The following is a 12,876-nucleotide window of genomic DNA, read 5'->3' as shown; positions in this document are numbered from 1 at the left end:
CTGGTGCAACTAATTAAGCCCTTGATTAGTTGCATCAGGCGTGCTTGAGACAACACCTGTTTTGCAGATTTGTGCTGTTGTGAAGGATTTTATTCAGGGGTTGAATAATTTTGAGACTTCCGAAGTCATTAAAAGTTGCATTTTCAGTTGAATTTGTAGAAATACTTGTTGTGTTGAGCTATTTCAATTACTTTTGTTTGATTTGTTCATTGCAAACAGCTGAAAGTCTGTAAAGTTTGCCATTAAACATGATTTTCAACAGGGGTTGTATAATTTCGATTACAACTGTATATAGAGGGGTATGTTTCATATATGGCTATCCCTGAACAAGATATTTGAATGCGTTGTTTTGTGGTCAGTTAATACGATTTTGTAATGCACCCAAAATACACATAAATGATTTCACATTTTAACCTTTGTTGTTTTTAGCCAGCCTGTTTCTATGAGAAAGGAAAACTTCAGACTTCTATTTGCCTGCATCCAAGCAATAGATGTTACCCTCCCGAGTGAAGTATAGTTTACTCATTTACAATGTGCATTAATATGGATCAGTTCATGGTGTTCAGCTTTGTATCTTCTCTGGATGATTATTGCTCAACTCACGTATACTGTCACTTTAGTGAAACATTAGGAGTCTGACAGACTGCTGGATGGATGTCCCTTGTTGGCCCCATTAGCAGATCACTTATGTTGACTCTGTAGTTCAAGATTTTATTGAGCTGTTAGTTTTAAAAAAATGTTCTCAAAATAATTGAACAAGGCTTTTGTATCAAGGCCTCGGAGACATCAGACATCAGCAGCTAATGGATGTTTGTCAGCAGAAACAGCACAGGAGCGGACAGCTGTGTCACGCCAGGGGAATCACAGTAATTACGGTATTGAGTTTCGCGTTTTCACTATCACCACAGATGGGTGTGGACAGAAGACTTAACACAGACTGGTTCATTCCCTAATTCCGCCTGAGTGGGTCAGCTGTCGCCTGCAATGTCTGATCAGAATTGTGATCAACATTAGAGGTGCCACCAGGGTAATCTGGCCCGATGTTGCTTTACATAAACAAGCAAATTATTTTTAGGGTAGGATTGTATGCTGCAGGCCTGTTTTTCTTGTATGTTTGTGTGTGTGTGTGCGCGCTTATATAATATTAAAGTTCACAAGTCCTTGCTGCACCAGTCAGACCAGCAGCACAGTTCAAAGCAAATAACAGGGTTGTTTTAGCATCAATTCAACATTTACACTCATCAATTCAGAGAGTTCTGGTGTTCTGGTCTTACATAGGTAAGCTCTCTTTTCCTTGGTGATTTATATTATCAGTTTCTGATCACTGCTCTAGATCAGATTGCTTTTATGAGCAGATCGGGGACATCTGATCTCAGAGTCCAAAAAAGAATGCATGAAACTAAATATTGTTTTAATGCATCGCAGACCAGTGTCACAACAATTTCACAATAAAGTGACCTTGGGATTGTTTACTAAGATATTTGGTGATGGTTATTAAGATGCATTTTATGCACCTTTATCACCTTTCATTTATCCTATTTTAATAATAATAATAATAATGATAATAATAAACTTTATTTGTATAGCACCTTTCATACAAGAAATTCAGTTAATTAACAAAATAAATCCATTACAATAAGCACATTAATTTAATTGTAGTCATTTACTGTTATAATTTATACATTTTAATTTATATTATATAATTAAAGTAACCTATTTATTATTTATTTATTTATAATATGCATCAAAATAATGCATTTTTTTATTTAAAAATTAATATTTACTTTTTAATTAATAATATATTAAATAAATATTATATTGAATGATATATATTTACATATTAAATATTCATAAACAAATATAAATTATTTACATTTATAATTTAAACAATTTATTAATATATTTGTATTCACATTAATGCAAATAAACATGAATAAACAAAAAAACATTATTTGTATATAATATGAATACAATTAGTAACCATAAAATACACAACACAAGATGTCAATTTAAAATAAGAAAACATAATACAAATACTTCATAACATCACTTGCGAGTTAAAAGCTAGAGTAAAAAAATATGCTTTCTTTTAAAAATATTTTGTATATTGTAATGTAATTATTATAGTATATTAAATATATGGTATAATATACTAATGGTATAATAGATAGCATACAATATTGTAAAATATATATTTTATTGATTAAACTAACACTTTCTTTTCTTTGCTAACATGTCTACAGCCCATCTTACATTGGGTTTGTTGGCATATACACTTGAATTAAACTACAAGCTGATGGATTTCTTTTCAGAGGGAAGTCACACCTCTAGCTGGCTGTCAAACATTGCAGTGCCATATGCTAATTTTTAAATCCTATAAAATCTGGTCATATCATTGCAGGGAAAAGAACAGGTTGATAAAATGTGAAACCTTGTGTGAAATTGCTGTCATTTTCGGGTTTATGCTATATATACATATGTTCATCCAACCAAACCTTATGGCAGAAGTCCAAAGAACATTTCCAAAGAGGGTTACCAAGGCAACCCCAGAAAGTGAACCAATTAGAAGGCGCAATGGCTCTCAAACACTAAACTGCCAAGAGATTGAAGGAGATGGAGACAAGAGCTCTAAACAAACTGACAAATGAAAGAACCAGGTAATGATCAACAGGCTCTTTTAGTGGAAGATTGCAGGGTGAGCGAGGATCGGGGTTGATTCGATTTTCTTGCCTAGGTTGTAATGTTTTTAGAAAACTCATTAGTTATGGTTCATATTTATGACGCACTGCTCGTGAATCCAGATTATTGATGTTCCTCCAGTACGTGCAGATGTGTGTGTGTATGTGTGTGTGTGTGTGTGTGGACATTGATCTGACTGGACCCCAGCGGTGGCTGACTGCATTGACCACATGCTGTTATAATGCTGGCCAGTGAGGCACATGTGTCTGCATGTGAAGAAACTACTGTGGAACATCTGAGTGGAATCTCCCTCTTTGAACAGATCCATGTTCTCATTGTATTGCATGGCTTACTGTGAGAACTTGAGCTCTGAATTGTTTGTTTCTTTTGCAGAAGATGCATTTACACAGACTGTTTGATGCTGCAGAGAGGCGACATCATTTTTTCTATTTTCTAAGTGTAACTAATATCGCCCAACTCTTTATAGAAAGTTGGATATATACTTATGTATATACTTACTTGGATATAAGTACTCATACAGTATATATATGCGTGATATATACTATATTTCATATTTAATTCGCTCGATTGCAATGTAAAAAAATCTATTTAAGCAATTTTCAACTTTTTATAGTCAACTAATTTTAACTCATTTCAAGTTTAATGTAATTTAAGTTAAAATGACTTAAACATCAAGTTGATTGTACTTAAATTTTTTTTACAGTGTGCTTGTCACAGGATGTAAACTATATTATCCAGCTGTAATCTGCTAAATGCGACTATTAAGATATTATAAACATTATAAACAACATCATAATTGAAACAATATGTATTGTAAAAAAACACTACATAAATACATTTAAAAAAAGAAAATGCATTAATACAGAAATTGCAATTGCCAAAATAATGTTATAAAATTAATTTTTTAAATATGAAATTATAAATAAAAATGGCAAATATAAATGTATAGCATATTCTGCCATGACTGGCTGCTATGATGCTGCATGTTATTAACTCTTGGAATGCATAATATAATGGCACCATTAGCTGATATTTGAATTTTTTCTTTTAATTCATCGATATCTAATATCGACCGACATTGGATATTTCATTGTGCACACTCATTTAAAGTTAATCTTTAAAAACACTTATTTGCTAACACTATTAAATAAAATCTTTAGCCAATCTCAAAATGATTAACCATTTACATACTGTACATTATAATTTTGTGATACCTAAATTCACTTGTAGGTAGCATTTAAAATGATTGATTTAAATGTTGAGTGTTTTAAAGCTACTATGTTTTTTTTCCGCCGCTAGGGGTCGCTAACCTCTAGGCGTAGGTTGATGACGCATGACTTATCTATTAATGTTTATGGATGAGTAAATACATTGATGTTTTTAACATGACTGTGGTATGAAGCAGGACGCGATTGCTAATGAGAGAAAATATCAGCGAGTCCCGCGGATATAAAGGAAAACATTTCCGAACTACACGCAAGTGCAGAATTACTACTCATGCAGGTCAGTTTATTAGACGAATGAAACTTGTGAGGTAACGCAGCGCTGTTTAGGGATAACGCGGATATTACGTCATTGACAGGCGACAAGTGAACATGGACGAGCCATTATTTAAAATAGTAATTTCTCTACAGGAAATATATCACACTGTGCAAATGATTTTTGGATATTTTATTACAAAAATCTTACAAATTGTAGCTTTAATTTAATAAGACAAAATAATGCAGAATTTGAATATCAGGCATTTACCATTGGCCATAGCATGACTAAAATAATTATTACCTAATACCAGTGCGTCCCTAATTAACACAGAACCAAAGTAGTAGCATCAGATAGAAGGGCCTTATAAGCTGCCATAAATCTGTTGAATTTTAAATGCGTTTAAATCGAAAAATTCAATAGAGGTGCTTTCTGCCCCCGAGCTATTAAGCGTATGCCTTTCTATAGCCTTGTGAGTACGCCTGTGCCATAAATCTTCTGTAAGGTTGGCTTTTGTGGCTCTGTTTAATTTTACATCTGAGGAATAATCCGCACTCTCTCACAAGCCCATCACAGAGTGTATTAAATGCCATAGCAACTACTACAACTACTACCTGCATTCTTATACACCTCTCTCTCCTCATGATTCGTTCACATTCTCTCATCCTTTTCCCTCCCTCCACTGTTTTGTTCTCCCTCCCTCTCTCTCTCTCTCTCTCTCTCTCTCTCTCTCTCTCCCTCTGTTTCTCTGAGCGGTTCTCTCTCCTCACTCGTGTTGAACCAGTCGTTTCATGCAGCACTGCTGTGTTTACTCAGTTCTGAGAGCCTCTGATGGCAGATTCAAGGTAAGGTGATGATTTAATGGTTATTTAAGTGCATGATGAATTCAAGAGCTTATTTCCTGGGGATTTTGTCAGACTAATGGACTGCAGCATTTGGGTTTGAGTGGGACCTGCACCTGACTAAACTGCTACTGTATAGGGTGTGTTTGTATTTGTGTCTGTTTTCTTACGTCATGCCCATGAGTTGCATCAGGGTCTCTAAACTAATATGGAGTTTTAAACTTGCATATTTTCTTACAAAAAAGTCTTAAAACGCAACCGCGTGTCATTAAAACCTACGTGACTATTTCAATTAATAGTTATAGCTTGTTTTTGGCTTGTGTGTGTGTTGCGTTAATGACTCATTCCCTCAGTGTATGCCATTGTTTGTGGCTGCCAGGGGACGTGTTCAGCACGATGGCTCAATTTTTAGAAAAAAATAAAGTATGTGGATGATGCATATGAGTCATTCTGCACGGGCTGTGCGGGATTTGGCAAACAGAGCTATCATAAAGAGCCTTGCATAATGATAAAATGAAAGAGACTTTAAGCATCAAAGATGCAAAACAGTTTTTACATGAAATTTACACAGTTTAGATGTATACACGACCACATTTCCTTGTGGTTGTAGGAGGAAATGATATATGATCTTAGGTTTAATATTACAGAACATTATGTCGAACAACTGCGGTTATTATTGCAACCTGTAGCTTGAGCTTCTGCTGAGCTAGTGCGATTACTTGTATGCATGTATATTGAGTGATAAGTGAACTGTATGTTGCCGTCCTCTCCAGTGCAAGCGTGTGCACAGTTCACCATTACGGCATAATTATGTCTCTTAAATTCTATTGTGGGTCCTGCCATGTGCATCAGCCTCATCTGCTCTCTCTATTGTCCTTCATTCTATCTTCATCCTTCCATTGTTATGATACTCATCCGGTCATTTCCCCATTGCTCATTTTCTCACTTTCTCTCAAGTGTCTTTCCCTCTTTACCCCCCTGCGGTCTCTCATTAGTTTGCGGCGTAGTTGCTCCACAGCTCATTTTCTATCTTTCCTCCCCCTCCGTACCTCTGTTCTGTTCCTGCCCTCTCTTGATTCGCTGAAGGGAATGAGTGATGAGCAGAAACTTAAATGGAGAATGAATAAGTCACTGTAATGAGTGAAGGGTGTCTTCTCTTCTCTTCTCTTCTCTTCTTTTCTCTTCTCTTCTCTTCTCTTCTCTTCTCTTCTCTTCTCTTCTCTTCTCTTCTCTTCTCTTCTCTTCTCTTCTCTTCCCTTCCCTTCCCTTCCCTTCCCTTCCCTTCCCTTCCCTTCCCTTCCCTTCCCTTCCCTTCCCTTCCCTTCCCTTCCCTTCCCTTCCCTTCCCTTCCCTTCCCTCCCCTCCCCTCAGGACAGTATTATACGGAAATGCCAAGGTGTTAAATGAAAAGAGAAGAACATCAGACGAATCATCAATTGTCTAATGTTGACTAATGACAGCATGAACGAGGCTCATAAACCACAGAGCTGTGCTGTCCATCTCTCTTTGTAAACTCAAAAACATAAAGGACTGCAGATGAGCTAGAAGCACTGCAGAGACCAGCATTTGTTTCTGAGTGTCGGTGTATGCGCGCACACATGTGGATGTGTTTGATTTGCAGGTTGGGTGGGTGTAAACGGGTTTCAGGCTGCGAGTGGGTGTACTAGCTGAGCTCTTTGTCACGGCTATCGAAATCCATACGCGCAGCACAGAGACGGGTGAGAGAGAGCGGCGTTCATCACTAATGAGTGGATCAGAGACGAAGTCAAGCACGGGAAGTCAAAATGTGAGAAGGCCTTATGAGAGAGAGAAGTTAAGGATGAGGTCGATGAGAGGACAGCATATCCAATGAATGAGGAAGGTGAGAGTATAAAGTAGAATTGTAAAGTAGAACCCCGAAGGTTTTGCAGAGAAATAAAGGAGAAAAAATAATGAGGTGAAATAAAAGCAATGCAGAATTGTCATCCTGTTTTCAGGTTTTGTCGGCTTGATTCCAGCGACAGATAAGGGGAAGCCCAGACAGTAGATCTAATGAGCCAGATCGTGTGAGCGCTGTGTGCGAGTGATACAACCCCCTCTCTGCCTACTAATCTAATGAGAGAGCATGGCGTTCATTTAGTGGGAGCGCTGGAAAACAGCCCCATCAGTCAGTTTTGGCTCAGGGCTGCTGGAGCCCACAAAACACTGTCTTCAGTCCATTAGGTAGAGCACAATCATGCCAAGCGCATTGCTTAGACTTTTCTAACATATGGAACATATGCTGCACACTCCAATGACTGTTTAATGCGAGTCTAAGGTGAAATGGTCAAAGATCTGGGCTGGATCACCATCCTTGTGCCCCTTGAAGTATTTCGATGTTTGGCATAGAGTTAGGCCTGGAGTCCCAACCAGGTGTGATGCAACAAGTTTTCAAATTGAATCCAAATCTGCTTCATAACTTGACACTATAACAGCTAATCAGAAACAGGACTAAAGACCAATGAGATTTCAGAGTGGGTGGAGCAATGGTTAATGGGTTAAGGTTAGAGTTAAATTTGGGACTTGTGTTTCCTGGACCATCAGCAAAATCATGATTAACAAGTTGGAAACGTATGAATCATGAGTTGTCATGCTTTATGTCCTGCCCAAGTAGGACTTGTACTTTTTGGTCCTGGAGCACAATTCTTTTCAACCAATCACATTTTAAGGTTAACTGCATTTCTTACCTTATACCTAACCTTATACCTAACAATATTCCTAATAACCAATAACTGTTTACTTGCACAACGTTACGCTGAAAACTCCCAAAAAGAAGCATATTGAAATAACCCATTGTTTACATGCAAACCAATAACCCTCCTAAGATTTTAATAAAAAGTCCGATTTTTTCCTGGCAGTGACGTCAAAATGTAATCATTTGTGTATCTGACTGAGTATATTCCATTTGTTATGTCAGTTGTTAAATAAAGCATTTAAAACCAAAGAGTGCTATTCCAACATGTAAAATTTAGCACCATTGTATTTTGCATTGAGTTTTACATTTACTCTTATTGGACTGAGTTTAATTGCATGTATGCCAAAAGAAGTTCAAAGGACATTTGAAATTGAGATTCGGGGAAACAAGTGGTTTCCAAGTCAGATAAATGTGTAAGAGAGGGGCCCTTTCCACTTCCTGCCTCCCTCTTTCACTCTTTTTATAAGGTATGATTAACCTTAAGTTTGTTGCAGCACTGATTCTAAGCCTATGCAGCTTTCACTCTTTCCTTTTCTCTCTCTCTCTCATAACTCATTCACAACATGTACGCCCTTCACTCTTCTTTTATCAGAGAAGGAATACTGCTGTAGCCTGGTTAAAACCAGACCATTCTCAGTTGTAACTGAGTTATGGTCTGGCAAAGCGTCATAGACAAATCATTTCCAGAGGGGCGTCACCAACAGACGTCGCGGATAGACCTAAAACCAATCAGAGCGATGAAGGAGATGACGTATGCAGAGCGGGGGGAGAAACATCTCTGAGTGTTGTTCTTTGCTCGGTTTTTAACTAAAAGGAAACGTTCAAATCGCTTAAAACAGACGCGATAGCTGATTTGAAGCTATCGACAGCGGCATCCATCTTTGTAATGTAGGCTACAAAATCTGCTTCAAAATCCCAGCGCTGTCGTCATCGTGTAAAGCCCGCCCCAACGTTTCTGATTGGTGCCGCGATTTCGACGGATTGGAAATGGGCTTGAATGAGCTCTTTGCCAGACTAACTTTCAGAGCAAATCTAAATTTGCCGGAAGTTGTCTGGGTTTTCCCAGGCTAATACTGCTGTGTAACTAGAGAGGAAAAGGCAAACTGTCCAATAGGGTGTCATTGTTCAGGATACAGCTAGTAGATACAGTACATAGTTAATTTTTTATCAGCCATACATGATCTATAAATGCAGACGTAAGGGAAATTGAGGCAAAATGGCCCATTAACCTGAATTCACGCTAATTTATCTGTGTCCGTTAAAATACAGTGCAAAATATGTTATTCTGATAAGGGATGCACTATATATTCGTACCATATTGGTTATGGGCTGATATCCGAGATTTTTTTAGTATTTTTAATTGTACATGCTCTTTTCCCTTTATTTTTTCATCTAATGCTCACTTAAAATTAATCTTTAAAAACACTCATTTAATAACATGGTGAAATGTAAACTTTAGCAAATCATATGTTTACTTTTCATATAATGTTGTGAAAATATTAAACAACTGATTTGAGTTTCTAGTGTTTTATTTTGTAATTTAGACAAAATAATATAGAATTTTAATATCAACTTTAGTATTTATTTACTTTCATGCACAAACTCTTTTGTTGCTCTCTGTTACATAAAGGTGTAAATAACAAGAGACAGTCAGGGAGGGGTTCGGTAGACCAGGCATCAGGCTATTTCAACCAACGCTGAGTCATCTCTTTATGAGCTTCTGACTTTACGCCGTGGGGAGCGCCCTATTTGACAGACTGCATTCTGTCTGCCAAGTCCAATGCACTTAGATAGATGATGTCTGTCATATTTGTGTGTGTGTGTGGGTGCCTGTATGTGTGTGTATGTGATAAAATCCTTTTTAATCAATGCCTGTGACCAGTCATAAAACATCTCAACTCTTTCTATTCGTTATGAATCACAAAGCCGGTGAGAAAAGTTCAAGTGATACTCATCTAATTACCACATATATTGATGTTCCGCCATGGCCAGCGTTAATCATTATCGAAGCGGATGTTAATGCAAGGGTGCGGGAGAGAAGTACATGTCCACAGTGATCATGAATTGTCCTCTCTTCATTTTAAAAAGCTCTCTAGCTTTCTGAGAATGAGGAAATGAAAAATAATTATTTGTGATCATTTCAAGCCGCTACATCTACGTTCATTATCAAAGTGCATCACTACTGTACCTGAACATAATATACTGTGCTCAATAAACATCACAGATATATATGGACTCTTATGTTCCTCTTTGTTGCTGTCTGCCTAGGTTCCTGTCTGGATTAATCAGTTGTCATGGTGATTCATTGTGTTCCTAATTAGAGCACACCTGTTTGTATTTGAGTTTGTCACCTTGTGTATTTAAGTTCCTCTGTTCCTTTCAGTCATGGTCCGTTATCGTTTGTGCATGGCACGCTGTCTCGCATTTATGTGGATTAACTGAGTTTACTTTTTTTTTTTAATACGCATGTCTACCTGAATCTTCTTTATCATCATTGGACTAAAACGTGACAGAATAACCGACCCTCAAATTGAGGAAGAAAATGGATATTGCAGCCCAGTTTATTAAACTCAGCTTAGAGACTTTTTCACTGCTTGTCTTGCCCATCTTAAATTCTTCATTACTATCATTACTATAGTAACTTCATTACTAATATAATACACCCACCCTACCTCCCTCTCCCACGTCCTCTGCCCAGGCTAGTCAGTCACTCTGCACCGCCTTCGCTGGCACCCTTCAGTTCCTCGGCTCCTCTATGGGCTCTTACCTGGTCTGATCCGCCATGGACTTCTAGTTCACCAGCTTAGCCAAGGTGTGTCGACTCCTGTGTTCTACCTCAGACCTCCAGGCCCGTAGCTCCAACTCAGACCGTCGAGCAGTCGACTCCGCCTTGGCTCCTCCCTCCCTCAGCTCCACCCGGGACCGTCGTCCCCTCTGCTCCACCATGCTTCCTCATCCCACCTGGTCCACCTTGGTCGGACATCACCCTGCCTGCGCCGTGTACTTTCGATCCTTCTGCTGCACTTCTGCTTTCCACCCCTTCAGCTCTGTCTGGCTCTGCCTTCCCTGCGGCTTCACCAGGGTCCTCGGTCACACCGCCTCCGCCTCGTTCCTCCGGCACCCAGGTTATGCCTCGGCAGCTTGTGGTTGCGGCTCCGCACGGACCTCCGTTGTGACCCGGTCCCTTCAGTCTCTCGGCTCCACCAGGGTCTACAGACCTCTCGGCTACACCGTTGGTTGTCGGACCGCTTACTCTGCCTTGGCCCCTCCCACCATCGATTCCGCCTTGGGCATTCGTACCACCTGTGCTCTGGACGTCCACTTTTTCCATCCTGTCATCGCCTCCTCCCTGGTTCCTTCCAGCTTCAGATCCTCCATGGCTGTGTCTACCATCAGCTCCTCCAGGGGTCCTTCCGCCGTCTGCTCCGCCCTGGTTCCTCCTGCCTTGTTCTGGTTCTTCACCAGCCCCTCGTCCACCTCCAGAGTCCCCACCCTCCCTATCCCCCTGTCGATGTGTTACGGCCTTTCCGGAGGGGGCGTTATGTCACCATTATGTTCAGTTTAGATTTAGTTTTGTTTTCATGGACTCTTATTATGTTCCTCTTTGTTGCCATCTGCCTATGTTCTTGTCTGGATTAATCAGTTGTCATGGAGATACATTATGTTCCTAATTAGAGCGCATCTGTTTGTATTTGAGTTTGTCACCTTGTGTATTTAAGTTCCTCTGTTCCTTTCAGTCATGGTCCGTTATTGTTTTGTCTTTGAATAATGTTTCGGCCACACATTTAGAAATTAAAATATTAAATTATTTTGTCTAAATATCAGTGCATCACATTACAAAAGATCAAAACAAATGACACTGATTTTATTTAAGAAATTTCACACATAAGTCTGGTATTGTGAGTTAAAACTTGAGGGGAAATGGTATCAGGCATCCACTAAAAATCACATTGGGATCTATTGATTAAAAGTCATTACATAAATGGTGCTGTACTTCCTGTGCTGGATATAATGAGTTGCTGGTGTGACCTAAAAAGCCACACAGACACATTTATAAAGTATAGAGGGAGGTGAAGTGAAGAAAGGGGGGTTAGGGGTGGGAAACAGGTAGGAGGAGGCGTCAGCTTCCCTTCCCTCTTGTCCCTTACTCTTCCCCCTGGTGGCCTCCCTTAAAAGGGTGGAAAGAGGTGAAGTCTTCTGTCTGTCACAGCAGATAGAGTAAGACAGAGAGAGAAATCACCGTGGTCAGCATGTACAGGAGGAAAAGAAGTGTGTCGTTTGGGGGCTTTGGATGGTAGGATACTTTTTTGTTTCTCTCTAGCCTCAAACTGTGATTCAAAAGTTGCGCTTCAGTAAAGTACAGTTGAGCTCAGTGCATTTGAGTTTATGGTAGAATAAGATAAATCTGCTTTTTTATTTGCTAATAAAATCCCTGCATATAATCACTTGTTTTTAGTGAGAAAGATGGCAAATTGTATAGACCATAGCTAAATTTAGTTTTTCATAATAGAGTTCCATTTAGATATTTTTTATAATTTATATACGTTATTTTGGGAGAGTACATCATCAATCTATGTAAAACTGTCCATCTAGTAAATAATTATGTGTTTTAGATTTGTTTTCTTTGTTTTTAATAGATTTTTTAAAGTATCTTTTAGACACTTAGACAAGAAAATGTTGCAAAGAAAAGTAATTTTTAACAGCCTTATAAAATGTGAAAATCAACTGGTATTGACCTTAAGGCTCATGCTTTCTTTACAAGGGCAAACCCCCAAAAAGACAGGAAATTGCAATTGATTTCAGTTCCTGCCGAGCTTTTTTTTTTGTGTGTACTTACATTTATTCTTATAAAAAAAGACTGTATGATTGTAAAAATGATAGACGTGTGCATATACATACACTACAGTTCAAATACTGGTTAGTGTTTTTGAAAGAAATCTTTTATGTTCACCAAGGCTGCAGTTATTTGATCAAAAACACAGTAAACACTAATATTGTGAAAAATGATTACACATTTTAAAATAACTGTTCTATTTTAATATGTTTTGAAATGTAATTTATTCCTGTGATGGCAAAGCTGCAATTTAAGGTGCGTTCACGTCATGTTGTAATTACCGTAATTACGAGATTTCAACTTGCAAA

At 38.4% G+C, this 12,876-nt stretch overlaps 2 protein-coding genes across 6 annotated transcripts in view; one reads left to right on the top strand and one right to left on the bottom strand.

The window, feature by feature from the left end:
* Nucleotides 1-12,876, bottom strand: part of xaf1 (XIAP associated factor 1) — a 32,423-nt gene that overhangs the window by 6,860 nt on the left and 12,687 nt on the right. The window lies entirely within an intron of this gene.
* The window catches only part of rap1gap2a (RAP1 GTPase activating protein 2a), a 101,393-nt gene continuing 91,122 nt past the window's right edge, over nt 2,606-12,876 (top strand). For 2 of the 4 annotated variants that reach the window (XM_056271102.1, XM_056271099.1), the window contains exon 1: nt 11,931-12,028. In XM_056271102.1, coding sequence (XP_056127077.1) covers nt 11,985-12,028 — 44 coding nt within the window. In that variant the 5' untranslated portion in view covers nt 11,931-11,984. Of the gene's footprint in view, nt 2,658-4,911; nt 5,025-11,930; nt 12,029-12,876 lie in introns of those variants that run through there. The other 2 variants (XM_056271100.1, XM_056271101.1) reach the window with 2 other exon arrangements.

Source organism: Rhinichthys klamathensis, unplaced genomic scaffold (genome assembly GCF_029890125.1).
Source record: "Rhinichthys klamathensis goyatoka isolate OS25496 unplaced genomic scaffold, OSU_Roscu_1.1 h1tg000311l_1, whole genome shotgun sequence".
Classification (NCBI taxonomy): Eukaryota; Metazoa; Chordata; class Actinopteri; order Cypriniformes; family Leuciscidae; genus Rhinichthys; species Rhinichthys klamathensis.
Note: the sequence above shows the minus strand (reverse complement) of the source record. Positions and strands in the feature narration are given on the sequence as shown.